General features: G+C 41.7%; 1 protein-coding gene across 11 annotated transcripts in view; it reads right to left on the minus strand.

Annotated features, from left to right (window-relative positions):
- The window catches only part of LOC110496850, a 96,615-nt gene extending 89,899 nt beyond the window's left edge, over positions 1-6,716 (minus strand). For 6 of the 11 annotated variants that reach the window (XM_036953226.1, XM_036953222.1, XM_036953223.1 and 3 more), the window contains exons 1-2: positions 4,775-5,074; positions 4,328-4,427 (exon numbers count right to left, since the gene is read on the minus strand). In XM_036953226.1, the coding sequence (XP_036809121.1) occupies positions 4,328-4,354 (27 nt within the window). In that variant the 5' untranslated portion in view covers positions 4,355-4,427; positions 4,775-5,074. Of the gene's footprint in view, positions 1-4,327; positions 4,428-4,746; positions 5,075-5,110 lie in introns of those variants that run through there. The other 5 variants (XM_036953224.1, XM_036953225.1, XM_036953219.1 and 2 more) reach the window with 4 other exon arrangements.
- Positions 6,717-16,380: the final 9,664 nt, after the last annotated feature.

Consider the following 16,380-nt stretch of genomic DNA (forward strand, 5'->3'; position numbering starts at 1 on the left):
CAAAATGTACGTGCACAAATTCACGCAAAATGTGGCTTTTAAAAACATGTATTTATTTTTAAAAATTGAGAATGTGCTCACCTCCCCACAAACTTTAGACCATGTGTTGGTGAGAAGAGTGAAAATCAGAAGACCGGGTTCATATTCCTGAAGGAGCCATACAACAATAATGCGCATTTCTCATTTAAATTGGACTTAGTAGGCTAGTAAATAGATAGGCTATATGTATTTCAAGTTTTGCAATATCATAGGCAACGTGAGTTATTATACCGGTATACAATCGAGTTTAACAGGCGAACAGTTTATATTTTACATTGAAGTAGGACCTACTGTAAGTACTATTATTGCATTTTTTTGTAGCCTGCCTTAGACAATGTTTCAGAATTCGCTGGTAATCAATCATAGTTGATGCAAAACATTGTTGAATTAAAACGTTCTGCTGACACGTTCACAAGAATTTGCCATTGTTTTCTCTTTCAGAAACTGACAGTCCTTTTCCAGATACAGCATAAATTACTGCTAAAGATTAAAACATCCTGCCAACAAAGTAAATAGACTGGTAGCTTATGTAAAATATTTGACAGTATGCTTAGGCTACAGTATTGCTGTGCAATAGCAGTGCGACGTCATTGCCTATTTAATCTCTGAGCCTATACAAAGGCAGGACATTGAATCCCAATAATCTATTGATAAACTAAAATATTTACTTATTTGGCATGCCATGGCCTAATGTCAATAGTTCCAAATTATACAACAAATAAAGGGTGTTATTGTTGCCGTAAAAAGTGTTTAGGCAGAGTTATTCACAAACACAGTTTTATGACTGGTCTGATTTTTTAAATGAGAATATGCGTATGCCAAGTTTATAATTCTGAAAATTTGTGCGCACAGTCGTTTCAGAAATGGCACACACATATATTCAGTGTAAAATTTACACAACAGTTTTAAATGAGGCCAAAGGGCACCAAAACAGCAGAGAAGTTGAGCCCTGTGCTTCAACGCTCTTAGTGTCAGTTTCTGCAACTACTATGTTGTTCACTTTATGGATCTACATATTACAAAATAGGTTTTTCAGCTAGGGATTTGTCTTAAGATTAAGGATCCCAATTTAATTTAAACCCCTACTCATCATGAATATGTGGGGACTAAACCACCTCGGTTACAATTAAACATCCTTTAAACTCCATTTTGTTGATCCCTGCCTACAGACAGAAACTAAAACAAGAGGCTCCCACGCTGAGGTCTGTCCAACGCTGGTCCGACCAAGCTGACTTCACACTCCAAGACTGCTTCCATCACGTGGACTGGGACATGTTTCGTATTGCGTCAGATAACAATATTGACGAATACGCTGATTCGGTGTGCGAGTTCATTAGAACGTGTGTTGAAGATGTCGTTCCCATAGCAACGATTAAAACATTCCCTAACCAGAAACTGTGGATTGATGGCAGCATTCGTGTGGAACTGAAAGCGCGAACCACTGCTTTTAATCAGGGCAAGGTGCCTGGTAACATGACCGAATACAAACAGTGCAGCTATTCCCTCCGCAAGGCTATCAAGACAAGCTAAGCGTCAGTACAGAGACAAAGTAGAATCTCAATTCAACGGCTCAGACACAAGAGGCATGTGGCAGGGTCTACAGTCAATCACGGACTACAGGAAGCAATCCAGCCCAGTCACGGACCAGGATGTCTTGCTCCCAGGCAGACTAAATAACTTTTTTGCCCGCTTTGAGGACAATACAGTGCCACTGACACGGCCTGCAACGAAAACATGTGGTCTCTCCTTCACTGCAGCCGAGGTGAGTAAAACATTTAAACGTGTTAACCCTCGCAAGGCTGCAGGCCCAGACAGCATCCCCAGCCGCGCCCTCAGAGCATGCGCAGACCAGCTGGCCGGTGTGTTTACGGACATATTCAATCAATCCCTATACCAGTCTGCTGTTCCCACATGCTTCAAGAGGGCCACCATTGTTCCTGTTCCCAAGAAAGCTAAGGTAACTGAGCTAAACGACTACTCACATCCGTCATCATGAAGTGCTTTGAGAGACTAGTCAAGGACCATATCACCTCCACTCTACCTGACACCCTAGACCCACTCCAATTTGCTTACCGCCCAAATAGGTCCACAGACGATGCAATCTCAACCACACTGCACACTGCCCTAACCCATCTGGACAAGAGGAATACCTATGTGAGAATGCTGTTCATCGACTACAGCTCGGCATTCAACACCATAGTACCCTCCAAGCTCGTCATCAAGCTCGAGACCCTGGGTCTCGACCCCGCCCTGTGCAACTGGGTACTGGACTTCCTGACGGGCCGCCCCCAGGTGGTGAGGGTAGGCAACAACATCTCCTCCCCGCTGATCCTCAACACTGGGGCCCCACAAGGGTGCGTTCTGAGCCCTCTCCCGTACTCCCTGTTCACCCACGACTGCGTGGCCACGCACGCCTCCAACTCAATCATCAAGTTTGCGGACGACACAACAGTGGTAGGCTTGATTACCAACAACGACGAGACAGCCTACAGGGAGGAGGTGAGGGCCCTCGGAGTGTGGTGTCAGGAAAATAACCTCAACCTCAACGTCAACAAAACTAAGGAGATGATTGTGGACTTCAGGAAACAGCAGAGGGAACACCCCCCGATCCACATCGATGGAACAGTAGTGGAGAGGGTAGCAAGTTTTAAGTTCCTCGGCATACACATCACAGACAAACTGAATTGGTCCACTCACACAGACAGCATCGTGAAGAAGGCGCAGCAGCGCCTCTTCAACCTCAGGAGGCTGAAGAAATTCGGCTTGTCACCAAAAGCACTCACAAACTTCTACAGATGCACAATCGAGAGCATCCTGTCGGGCTGTATCACCGCCTGGTACGGCAACTGCTCCGCCCTCAACCGTAAGGCTCTCCAGAGGGTAGTGAGGTCTGCACAACGCATCACCGGGGGCAAACTACCTGCCCTCCAGGACACCTACACCACCCGATGTTACAGGAAGGCCATAAAGATCATCAAGGACATCAACCACCCGAGCCACTGCCTGTTCACCCCGCTATCATCCAGAAGGCGAGGTCAGTACAGGTGCATCAAAGCTGGGACCGAGAGACTGAAAAACAGCTTCTATCTCAAGGCCATCAGACTGTTAAACAGCCACCACTAACATTGAGTGGCTGCTGCCAACACACTGACAATGACACTGACTCACTCCAGCCACTTTAATAATGGGAATTGATAGGAAATGATGCAAATATATCACTAGCCACTTTAAACAACGCTACCTTATATAATGTTACTTACCCTACATTATTCATCTCATATGCATACGTATATACTGTACTCTATATCATCAACTGCATCCTTATATAATACATGTATCACTAGCCACTTTAACTATGCCACTTTGTTTACATACTCATCTCATATGTATATACTGTACTCGATATCATCTACTGTATCTTGCCTATGCTGCTCTGTACCATCACTCATTCATATATCCTTACGTATTCTTTATCCCCTTACACTGTGTATAAGACAGTAGTTTTGGAATTGTTAGTTAGATTACTTGTTGGTTATTACTGCATTGTCGGAACTAGAAGCACAAGCATTTCGCTACACTCGCATTAACATCTGCTAACCATGTGTATGTGACAAATAAAATTTTATTTGACCTCCGCCATCTATTGCATCTTGCCTATGCCGCTCTGCCATTGCTCATCCATATATTTATATATTCTTATTTCATTCCTTACTTAGATTTGTGTGTATTCGGTAGTTGTTGCAGAATTGTTAGATTACATGTTAGATATTGTTGTGTGACTATGCCTGAGACCAGAGAAATTGCATTGGCTCCCTAAGCTAAATTGCCTAGGTTTAGCAGGTTCAGTTGCTATTCTGGTGTACAGGAGAGCAGTTTGAACCCTGTCAGTTACAGTAGTCTTAACATCAATGCACAGAGAGCGTTACACCACTATGATGTTTCATTGCATGGTGGTGGTGGTGTTCTCCTGGTTCACGTTTCCAGAAAGCGATTTGCATTCACTTTGAAAATGAAGAGAAAATGCTAAATTGGGAAGTTGTAAAATAAAAAAGCCCCTTTCCATTTATAAGTCTGTTCACCATTTTAAATTTAGAATTTCTATTTACATTTTCCAATCAGCTATCTTCATTTTAACATTGCAATTTCATTCTGGCATGAATCATGCACACTGATATGAAAATACACACGCATTTCAATTGAGCATTTAAGTTTTGCAATTTTAAAACGAGCACTGATCATCCTCCATACACCCCGACCATTCAACAGTTGTGGCATATGACAAACCCACCTGACAAGCGAGCCGATAAGGCAACATTTATCTTGCTTGGTTTGCGTTTCGTTTCCTCGACCCAGTCCGTCAAAATTGCTGTGTTTTCTATCGTGTGAATCTGTAACACAACACAACGGAAGCTGTGACCGGTTGGGAGAAAATGTTTGATCTTGATGGTAAAGAAGTTGCCTCTGCGGCGTGGTAGACGAAAACCTGAGATAAGTGCTGCTTCAACTTTCTGTTATTAAGAATATACGGTTAGCTAGAAGGATGGTCGCCTGGAGGTTAAGTTCGCAATACCTACAAACTTCAAAGCCAACTAATAACGGTCAAACCAAGCTATAAAATGAGACGTGATTTGCTTAGCAGCGAAATTCGCTGTGGAATGTGATGCCTTCTTTCTACACCACGCACAATCGATTAAAAAAAGGACTAACCATCGTCCACAAAACAACCTAATTTTACCTAGAATACTTCTGCTAAAACATCCCGTCTTCGACCGTGAAGAGCTGAAAACTTTCCGTTCTTTTGTTTAGAGGTGTGTCTCAACAATTCATGCGAAATTGCGGGAACGGCGCGCGAAGTCTTCAGTGCAGTTGCGCAAAGGACTTATCCAGTTTTTACAGCGACTGACTGCCTTTAAGTAAAAACACTCAGCACCATGAGTTTGTTGATTCATATATTTTATAATTTTTCATACTGCCACAAAGTAACAAACAGCCAGGTTAAGATAAGCTGATCTAACGGTACACTTCTGTAATGATTTTAATACAAATACAACATATGAACAATTTTACTCACTTCTATATTTCCTTCTTTGTGCTTGAACTATAGTATTCGTGCGGAATTTCTTACAACTTCTGAATAGAAAAAAACGTACAGATGCATATGGTACGATACTGTTGTGTTCCGCCTAAAGTCGCCCCTCTACAAAATGTGTGGGTTAAATTAGTGTTCCGCGTTGCCACTGTCTAATAACGGATGTCAAAAAAGAACGATAGCAAAAATGTGTTATGTCAAAATTATTTCATACTCCACATTTAGGGGGGCCACAAGGGGGTCCAAAATTGTTGTCACATGGGCACTGGCCCCCGCCAGAACCGCTAGTGGGACCAGCTCGGCTTGTTACTTTGTAATAAAGTATATTTTGAATTCACAAGCTCCGGTGTCTAAGATATATTTTTAATAATGAGTATTTCCACGACAAAGATCACTGACACCATGATTTGACCTGGTATTTTCCGAGTTCCCAGTTATCTTGAATGCACCATAACCGTTTCTGACTCATGTCGCTGACTCAGGCCGTTTTCAAATGGATTCGTTAAACCACACTCCGTAAAGACATTGTAACGTAAAACGGTTAGACATAAATGGTAATTACCTAGCAAGTCAGTTATTTTAAGTAAATTAATTAATAAGCGTGGTCCCCAGTGCTTTTGCTCTTTAGTTTTCTCCAAAATGAAGAGAATGAAGGACATCATGTCCTTCTTCCAAAGAAAAGACAAGGCAGACAGTGAGACAGAGCCAGATGGTTCAGCAGTAGAGAGAGCAGAGAGCCTGCAGAGAGAGAGCAGGAAGACTTGTCCATTGGAGAGCCTGAGAGTGAAGGCATAGTAGAGCAGGAAAGTGAGACAGATGGAGAGGCTGAGGCTGAGAGTGAGACACCAACAGAGGAGCCTCGTGTGTCCACAAGCAGTGGACCGTCAGGTTTGCAATGTTGAATACATCTGTGGTTACTTGTAAAGCAGTGCAATTAGTCAGTTTATATGGTGTATAGAAATTAGTCGGTTTGTGATTGAAATGAATTCTTATTTAACATGCTATTGGGCTTGTGATATAGATATCAGATGGATTTCAGAAGTTGCCTGATGGCAATGGTATATCTCAAATTACCCAAATAGATACTTTTAATTATATATATTTTTTCTTTGGCAGATATCACCAAATCCCGGGAGGAACCACCGGTGCAGCCAATGATGAACTTATACCCAAGAACTCTGATGGGGGACCAGAGGAGGAGCTTCAAGGCGGCCTGGTACCATATCCACCCCTGGCTTGAATATTCAAAAAAATCGGACTCTGTGTTTTGTTACGCCTGCAGGCATTTTAGCCCTCCCAAAGTCTGAGACACAATTGGGTTTTAACAACTGGAAGAAGGAAACTTACAAAGAGGGGTTTGATTTGAATTCATGCAAGGTCTGAGCGGCACTAAAAAAGCAATGATTACATGGAGAGACTATCAGAAAGCTGTAAAAAAGTAATGCAACACTGGTAAATGCCCTAAACAAGGAGCACAACAAACAGGTTCAAGAAAATGGGGACTATATTAAAACAATAGGAGAAGTACTACTACTTACAGCCACACAAAACAATGCACAAAGAGGACACGATGAGTCTGCAGAGTCAGATAAGAAAGGGCAATCCTAGAAACAATAGCTAAGCATGACAACTGTGAAAAAAAGGGTGACTTCCATTCATAATGCAAAATATACAAGCAAAGGGATTCAGAATGAGGTTCTGAGTTGTTTGGCAGAAATGGTTCGAACAAAAATGATAGAAGAAGTGAAAGACAGTGAGGTCTTCAGCATAATGGCAGACGAAACAAAAGATGTAAAAAAAAATGTTTTAAAAAGGAGCAGATATGTCTAGTACTCAGGTACTATTTCAGAGGAGCTGTCCATGAGAGCTTTCTCCACTTTGAATTTGCTGATTGACTAGATGCAGCAGGGCTTACTGACAGAATCATACACATATTAGAAAGTCATGGTCTTGAATACAAAAACAACCTAGTAGGCCAAGCATATGACGGTGCTTCCGTTATGAGTGGCAAGCATTCAGGTGTCCAGGCACACATTAAAGAACAAGCAAAGCCTTTTACATCCACTGCAGTGCACACTGTCTAAACTTAGTTTTAGTGGATACAGTCAAAGCTGTCCCTGAGGTCGGACAGTTCTTCTCTTTACTAGAAAGACTTTACGTCTTCACATCTGGGTCATATGTGCATCAAAAATGGCTTAGCATACAAAAAGAGATGTACCCAGGTGCACCTAGAGAGCTTCAGAGACTAAGTGACACTAGCTGGGCATGTCGATATATGGCTCTACATACTATTATGGATAGATTACCTGCCATTAAGCGAGTCCTGCAAGATATAGTCCAAGAACACAAGGGTGACAGATCTGTTGAGGCACGAGGTCTGCTTGCACAGATAGATTTACAATTCATTGTGTGCCGTGTTACACTCCATAAAGTGTTTGGAGAAGCAGAATTTCTATCAGATATGCTACAGTCTTCATCACTTGACCAGTTAAAGGCTGTTGATTTAGTTGAAGCCTTAGTTCAAACTTTGAATGACTACAGGGATGAGTCATTTTTTGATGACCTATGGAATGAAGTGTTGAACACAGCTGAGCAATGTGATACTACAATACACCCCCCTGCAAAACGACCAAAAAAGCTAAGCTTCAATTTAATGGAGTCTGTGTACTCAGTACAGTGGGTCAGAGGTCAGATACAGAACAAGAAAAAGGCAGTTTTCGTACAACCCTTTTTTAGATCATATGCTCAATGAGCTTAACAGAAGGCTCCCTAGCACACACTGTGACATAATGAATGGCATCCAAACTCTAAACCCTACAAGTGTTGTGTTTCTCAAAGAGAAGTCCCGGTTTCCATTTGCTAGAATGTATGAATCAAATATTGAGGACTTGGGACATGAACTACAGCAGTTCAGAAGAATTTTAGAAAGGAAAATACAGTGGCATGCAGAGACCCTCCAGTGTAGTAGAGCTGGCATTATTCATTGAGCCTTAAAACTAAGTTTTCTTTGCGTTCTTTAAACTGTGCAAGATAGCTGTTTCAATCCCTGTTAGTACTGCTTCTTGTGAAATACATTTTTCTGCACTAAAACTGGTGAAAATGTATCTCAGGTCTACAATGTCAGATGACAGATTAAACAATGTAGGTGTATTAAGTATTGAGTCAAGGAGGGCAAAGGCTTTGAGTCTAGATGAATTTGCTGATCTTTTTGCAAAAAAACACAAAAACCGGAGAATACAGTTGATGTGACCTGATACTGAATATGTAATGCAAATGAAAATTATAATGGTAATGCAAATAAATTGTTGAATGATTATGATGGTCTTTTGCCTGCTAATGCCTGCAATGCAGTGAAGAAAACGATATGACAACAATAACGTCTAATGTAATGGTCTAGAACCGCCACTGGCTGCCTGGTACATGGAGCAACGGCTGAACTCAGCCTCGGCATCATCATATATACTGTTTCCTTCTTACACCGTTTCACAGTCCCTCCTCTTTTATGCTAATAGCCAACTCTTTTTGGCTTTACGCCACTATTATTCCCAAATCTAAACTCTGCTCTAGGCAAGGTTTCCTCTCTAATTCCTTAGACCAATTATATTGGTGGCGTGACAGTGACTGTTTCTTAAAAAAATTATATGAACACATACTTATTTACAATCATGAGTATATTCACTACAGTGATTATGATACAACTATTAAATCAAATTGTATTAGGCATCCATCTGGATTACAAGGTGTGTATTTTCTTTGTATGCCTGTTTTTCCTCATACTACAGCATATAGGTGTGTTTACAGATTTGCTTTAAGCCCTTAATGATTCTGTTTTGCCATCTTAATATTTCATAACATGTTACTGGAAAATTACCCATATCTTCAGGTCGGAATGTCGGAGCTCTTGAAAGACGCCTGAGTTTGCAAATTTGAATTTTGAGTTGGAGGACAGTTCATAACAATTTTTTTGAGTTCCCAGTGGTCTTGAAAGCACTGAAGTCGGAGAGTTCCGAGTTATTTGGAACATGACATTATTCTAGTGTCAAAATTGACAACAAAGTGTAAATTGGATCATTTTGGTCTTGTCTAAAACGGAGGTTAGCCCATCTGTTCGTCACAACATGTAAATGAAGGGCGGGTTTTGATTTGATGATGTACATTTGCTCACTAACATAGGGTGAACAGATGTGGTTTGTGCTCTCTATCCAATAGCATAAACAGTGAGACAGACCTGCTCAGAAGCCAGACTTTGTGTATAACACGTCGCCCATTTTATTACTTGCGAAATACTGCATCAAACACCTTATGCCTCGTTTAAAAAAAACTGGGCGCTGGAAATGCTGAAATCTCAGACTTCTGACTTCAGTGCGTTGAAAACAACTGGGAATGAGCTCAGACTGGGAAAAATCGATTTGAACGGTCATCCGACTCGGAATTCCAGCTCGGGAACTCGGGCCTCTATATAGCTCTGACTTTCCGAGCTGAAAATCACTGGCGTCATGATTTGGCCTCGTATTTTTCTGGGTTCCCAGTTGTTTTGAATACCGCGTTGAGAGATCTTGTTGTAATAAATATATAAGACAAATTCTTCATTCACAAAACCAACTTGCACCGAGAGGAAAGTTTTTCTTGAACATGCTTATTCCTGCCATTGTCTGGAAAAATGCATGGTTACGGCCCTACAAATACTGTATACCAAACAAAGTTAAGGAAGTGCACTTCAAAATTTTACATAAGATTAATCCATGTAATTCTATGATTTCCATATTGGTGGCTATTGATGATATCTGCGTTTTCTGTGAAAAAGAAGGTGAGACTCCCCAAGACTCCAAAAAAACAGCCAATAATGTCAGGTCCAGTACCATCTTTGGGCCGCGGGTGTGAAAGATTCAGCAGACTGCTGGCATTACACATCTGGCTAAAAGACTACTGTAGCTCTGCTGGAGTCACTTTTATTGATAACTTTGACACCTTCTGGAAACAGAAGATACTCTACAGGAATGATGGAGTCCATCCAAATCATCTTAGCTCCTGCACTCTGTCCATGCATTTCATGGAAACAATGACTGGCAAATGATCCAAGACCAGCTCAGTTAATGAGTCGTCATAATGCTGCATCAAATGTACATCAAATGTATATACCCATGTCAGAGACGCAAACTCGGTCTCAACCTTTAAGTCTTTACTGAAGACTCACCTCTTCAGTGGGTCATATGATTGAGTGTAGTCTGGCCCAGGAGTGGGAAGGTGAACGGAAAGGCTCTGGAGCAACGAACCGCCCTTGCTGTCTCTGCCTGGCCGGTTCCCCTCTTTCCACTGGGATTCTCTGCCTCTAACCCTATTACAGGGGCTGAGTCACTGGCTTACTGGGGCTCTCTCATGCCGTCCCTGGAGGGGGTGCGTCACCTGAGTGGGTTGATTCACTGATGTTGTCACAAATCCCGTTTCCTGAGTCTGTTTTTTGCCTATGTTCTGTCCTGGAGAGTTTTTTCCGGCGTCCTGGAACGCACCCTGTCTGGTTGCCGGGCAATGTAGCCAGTTGGGGTTTCTGATTACCCGCACCTGTATCCCATCAGCTATCTGCACACCTGGTCCTGATCATCATCTCTCCTCTTCATAAGCCCGGACCTGACATCCATTCCCTGCCGGATCGTTAGCCATGAACAGTATGTTGTGCCAGAGTATCAGCCTCAAGTTGGATAGAATTTGTTTTGTTGTTTGTTACGTATTGCTTGCCTTGAACTTACCTCTGTTTGTTCTGTCTTCAGTTACTCACCCGGATCATTTACCCCATTCCCGCCTGGTCGTCGGAGGATTCCGCTTCCCCATTGGATCCACCTATTTACTCCCATCAACTCATGACCGCTACCCGCTACGCCACCTGGATATCTACCCATTCACATTCACTTGTAAATAAATACTCACCTTCTTCCTACTCTCCTTGTCCTGGTCTGCTTCTGGGTTCGATTTTGAAGAATCGTGACAGATGTGGTCATCCTGTCTGGGTTGCCCCCCCCCCCCCCCCTTGGGTTGTGCCGTGGCGGAGGTCTTTGTGGGCTATACTCAGCCTTGTCTCAGGATGGTAAGTTGGTGGTTGAAGATATCCCTCTAGTGGTGTAGGGGCTGTGCTTTGGCAAAGTGGGTGGGGTTATAGCCTTCCTGTTTGGCCCTGTCCGGGGGTGTCCTCGGATGGGGCCAGTGTCTCCTGACCCCTCCTGTCTCAGCCTCCAGTATTTATGCTGCAGTAGTTTGTCGGGGGGGCTAGGGTCAGTTTGTTATATCTGGAGTACTTCTCCTGTCCTATTCGGTGTCCTGTGTGAATCTAAGTGTGCGTTCTCTAATTCTCTCCTTCTCTCTTTCTTTCTCTCTCTGAGGACCTGAGCCCTAGGACCATGCCCCACGACTACCTGACATGATGACTCCTTGCTGTCCCCAGTCCACCTGGCCGTGCTGCTGCTCCAGTTTCAACTGACCTGAGCTCTAGGACCATGCCCCAGGACTACCTGACATGATGACTCCTTGCTGTCCCCAGTCCACCTGACCGTGCTGCTGCTCCAGTTTCAACTGTTCTGCCTTATTATTATTCGACCATGCTGGTCATTTATGAACATTTGAACATCTTGGCCATGTTCTGTTATAATCTCCACCCGGCACAGCCAGAAGAGGACTGGCCACCCCACATAGCCTGGTTCCTCTCTAGGTTTCTTCCTAGGTTTTGGCCTTTCTAGGGAGTTTTTCCTAGCCACCGTGCTTCTACACCTGCATTGCTTGCTGTTTGGGGTTTTAGGCTGGGTTTCTGTACAGCACTTTGAGATATCAGCTGATGTACGAAGGGCTATATAAATTTGATTTGATCACCCTGCACTATTAGCTCCAATGTAAATAACATGAGTAAGTCTCTCTGATAAGCTTCCCAGTATAGCATTAAAAACAATCAAGCAAAACAGAAGTGCTAAAAATAGCCCATATTAACATATGTAGCCTAAGAAACAAGGCCCATGAAGTCAATAACTTTCTTGTAACAGATGGCATTCATATTCTGATTATCTCTGAAACTCACTTAGATACTACCGAAAAGACAGAAATCCCAACGGAGGCAGTGTTGCGGTCTTTATTCAGAACCACATTCCTGTAAAGCTTAGAGACAATCTAATGTTACATACTGTTGAAGTAATATGGCTACAGGTTCATCTGCCTCGCCTAAAGCCCATTCTTGTGGGAAGCTGCTATAGATCACCAAGTGCTAACAGTCAGTATCTGGATAATATTTGGGAAATGCTTGATAATGTATGTGATATCAACAGAGAAGTATATTTTCTGGGTGATTTAAATATTGACTGGCTTCCCACTCAAGCTGCCCACTCAGGAAAAAATGTCAAACTGTAACCAGTGCCTGCAACCTGGATCAGGTTGTCAGTCAACCTACCAGGGTAGTTACAAACAACACAGGTATTGAATCATCACATCTTTACTAATGCTGCAGATATTTGCTTTAAAGCAGTATCCAAATCCATAGGATGTAATGATCACAATATAAGCCATATCTAGGAAAACCAAAGTTCCAAAGGCTGGGCCTAATATAGTGTATAAGAGGTCAAACAATAAGTTTTGTAGTGATTCATATGTTGATGATGTAAAGAATATTTGCTGGTCTGTGGTGTGTAATGAGGAGCAACCAGATGCCGCATTTATGAAACTACTTATTCCAGTTACTAATAAGCACGCACCCATTAAGAAAATGACTGTAAAAACTGTTCAATCCCCTTGGATTGACGAGGAATTGAAAAATTGTATGGTTGAGAGGAATGAGGCAAAAGGTATGGCAATTAAGTCTGGCAGTCCAACTGATTGGTAAATGTACCGCAAATTAAGAAATCATGTGAATAAAATAAAGAAAAAAACTACACTATGATACAAAGATAAATAATATAAAGAATGATAGTAAAAAGCTTTGGGGCACCCTTAAATGATTTTTTTTGGGGGGAAAAGCCAATTCGGCTCCTTCATTTATTGAATCAGATGGCTCATTCATCACAAATCCCACTGATATTGCAAACTACTTTAATGACTTTCATTGGCAAGATAAGCAAACTTAGGGATGACATGCCAGCAACAAACGCTGACACTACACATCCAAGTACAACGGACCAAATTATGAAAGACAAGAATTTTGAATTCCGTAAAGTCAGTGTGGAAGAGGTGACAAATGTATTGTTGTCTATCAACAATGACAAGCTACCAGGGTCTAACAATCTGGATGGAAAATTACTGAGGATAATAGCAGATGATATTGCCACTCCTATTTGCCACATCTTCAATGTATGCTTACTAGAGAGCGTTTGCCCTCAGGTCTGAAGGGAAGCAAAAGTCATTCCGCTACCCAAGAATAGTAAAGCCCCCTTTACTGGCTCAAATAACCGACCAATCAGCCTGTTACCAACCCTTAGTAAACATCTGGAAAAAATTGTGTTTGACCAAATATAATGCTATTTTACAGAAAACAAATTGACAACAGATTTTCAGCATGCTTATAGGGAAGGACACTCAACAAGCACAGCACTTACACAAATGACTGATGATTGGCTGAAATAAATTGATGATAAAATGATTGTGGGGGCTGTCTTGTTAGACTTCAGTGCAGCTTTTGACATTATTGATCATAATCTGCTGCTGGAAAAACGTATATGTTATGGCTTTACACCCCATGATATAATGTGGATAACGAGTTACTTGTCTAACAGAACACATAGGTTGTTCTTTAATGGAAACCTATCAAATATAATCCAGTTAGAATCAGGAATTACCCAGGGTGGCTGTTTAGGCCCCTTGCTTTTTTCAATTTTTACTACTGACTGCCACTGACTTTGAGTAAAGCCAGAGTTTCTATGTATGCGGATGACTCAACCCTATACACATCAGCTACTACAGTGACTAAAATTACTGCAACACTCAACAAATAACTGCAGTTAATTTCAGAGTGGGTGGCAAGGAATAAGTTAGAAATATTTAGGGCTAAAACTAAAAGCATTGTATTTGGAACAAAACACTGACTAAACCCTAAACCTCAACTAAAACTTGTAATAAATAATGTGGAAATTGAGCAAGTTGAGATGACTAAACTGCTTGGAGTAACCCTAGATTGTAAACTGTCATGGTCAAAACATATTGATGCAGTAGTAGCTAAGATGGGGAGAGGTCTGTCTATAATAAAGCAATGCTCTGCCTTAACAACACTATCAACAAGGCCCTAATTTTGTCGCACCTTGACTACTGTTCAGTTGTCACAAAAAAGGACTTAGAAAAATTGGATTTGGCTCAAAGCAGGGCAGCACGGCTGGTCCTTGGAAAGTGGAGGAGAGATTGACTTCATCACTACTTTTATTTATGAGAGGTATTGACATGTTGAATGCACCGAGCTGTCTGTCTAAACTACTGGCACACAGCTCGGACACCCATGCATACCCCACAAGACATGTCACAAGAAGTCTCTTCACAGTCTCCAAGTCCAGAACAGACTATGGGAGGCACACAGTACTACATAGAGACATGACTACATGGAACTCTATTCCAAATCAAGTAACTGAGGCAAGCAGTAAAATTAGATTTAAAAAACAGATAAAAAAAAACACCTTATGGAACAGGGGGGACTGTGAAGTAACACAAACATTGGCACAGACACACACACACACACACTATACATACAAATGGATTTAGTACTGTAGCTATGTGGTAGTGGTGTTGTAGGGGCTTGAGGGCACACAGTGTGTTGTGAAATCTGTTGTGAATGTATTGTAATGTTTTAAAATTGTATAAACGGCTTTAATTTTGCTGGACCACAGGAAGAGTAATAAATACAAATAGACTGTTTTCTCTGCTACCGCATGGTATGCGGTACCGGAGCGTCAAGTCTAGGACCAAAAGGCTCCTTAAAACAGCTTCTACCCCCAAGCCATAAGACTGCTGAACAATTAATCAAATGGCCACCGGACTATTTACATTGACACCCCCGCCCCCTCCATTTGTTTTGTACTCTGCAGCTACTTGCTGTTTATTATCTATGCATAGTCACTTCACCCCTACCTACATGTACAAATTACCTCAACTAACCTGTAGCCCTTCACATTGACTTGGTACCCCTTGTATATAGCCTTGTTATTTTATTGTGTTACTTTTTACTTTAGTTTATTTGGTCAATATTTTCTTAACTCTTCTTGAACTGCACTGTTGGTTATGGGCTTGTAAGTAAGCATTTCACGGTAAGGTCTATCTATACTTGTTGAATACGGCGCATGTAACAAATAAAGTTTGAAAACATCCACGGCTAAAATGACCAAACATCATTAGCCAAACACGAAATCTGTCAGGAAACGCACCTCCAAAAATATATGAGCAATAGAAAAACACGTGCCAATCGACGTGTTCAGTGGCTCTTTAATTAATATACTCCAAATCAATTGTCTCAAGCATCATGTTTGTTGAGATTATACATTTATTTTGTCTTATATGCAAAAGATGATTAAATTTACCATCAAAATCAAGACAACAGATTTTGGACTTTGTCACATCTGAAACAAAAATTGTCACATGATTAAATGTTTCTTTTTCTTCACATGATTAAATGTTCTTAACCGTAGACTCGACGACATGACGTTGCCACGAGCAGCACCGAAGATTAATTTATTTTTGTAAAGATTTTTGGTAAACTCGGTTTCCTTCTTTGTCAACGCAAGCTCGCAAATGAAAGCATGTGCATACAAAGAAAGATATGTCATGTTGCTAGAATGTAGGTTTAAAAACGACAGCTGCATATGCAGATTAGCCATATGGCATAACCTACACATATAGCATACCTTGCAATGCAATCTTCTCTAAAAACCAGTGGGGTGTATTCATGGATGCCAAGGGAAGCCAGGCTTCCCAAAAAAAATGTTTTAAAAATTATAATAAATATATAACTTATCTCTCGTCTCTCTGTGTTTCCTTAAATTCCCAAGAGACTGAATGTATCTCACAGGAGAAAGCATCCGAGCGAGCGAAACAGCGCCCCCCTGTCTCTCTACGGGTAGGCCATCTATCTGATGCTGTCTGGTTCAAACGAGTATGACATTGTTGCCGCAGAGCATTGAAGGCAAAGGAAGCCAGAGAGCATCTGGCCTCTCTTGACAAAAAAAGTATGCAAAATTAGCCAATCAGCATTGAGCTAAACTGAGCGAACTCAACTGTGAATGGTCCTGGAGCACCAAAAAAAATTGTCA

The sequence above is a fragment of the Oncorhynchus mykiss genome, chromosome 18 (assembly GCF_013265735.2).
Source record: "Oncorhynchus mykiss isolate Arlee chromosome 18, USDA_OmykA_1.1, whole genome shotgun sequence".
Taxonomy (NCBI): Eukaryota; Metazoa; Chordata; class Actinopteri; order Salmoniformes; family Salmonidae; genus Oncorhynchus; species Oncorhynchus mykiss.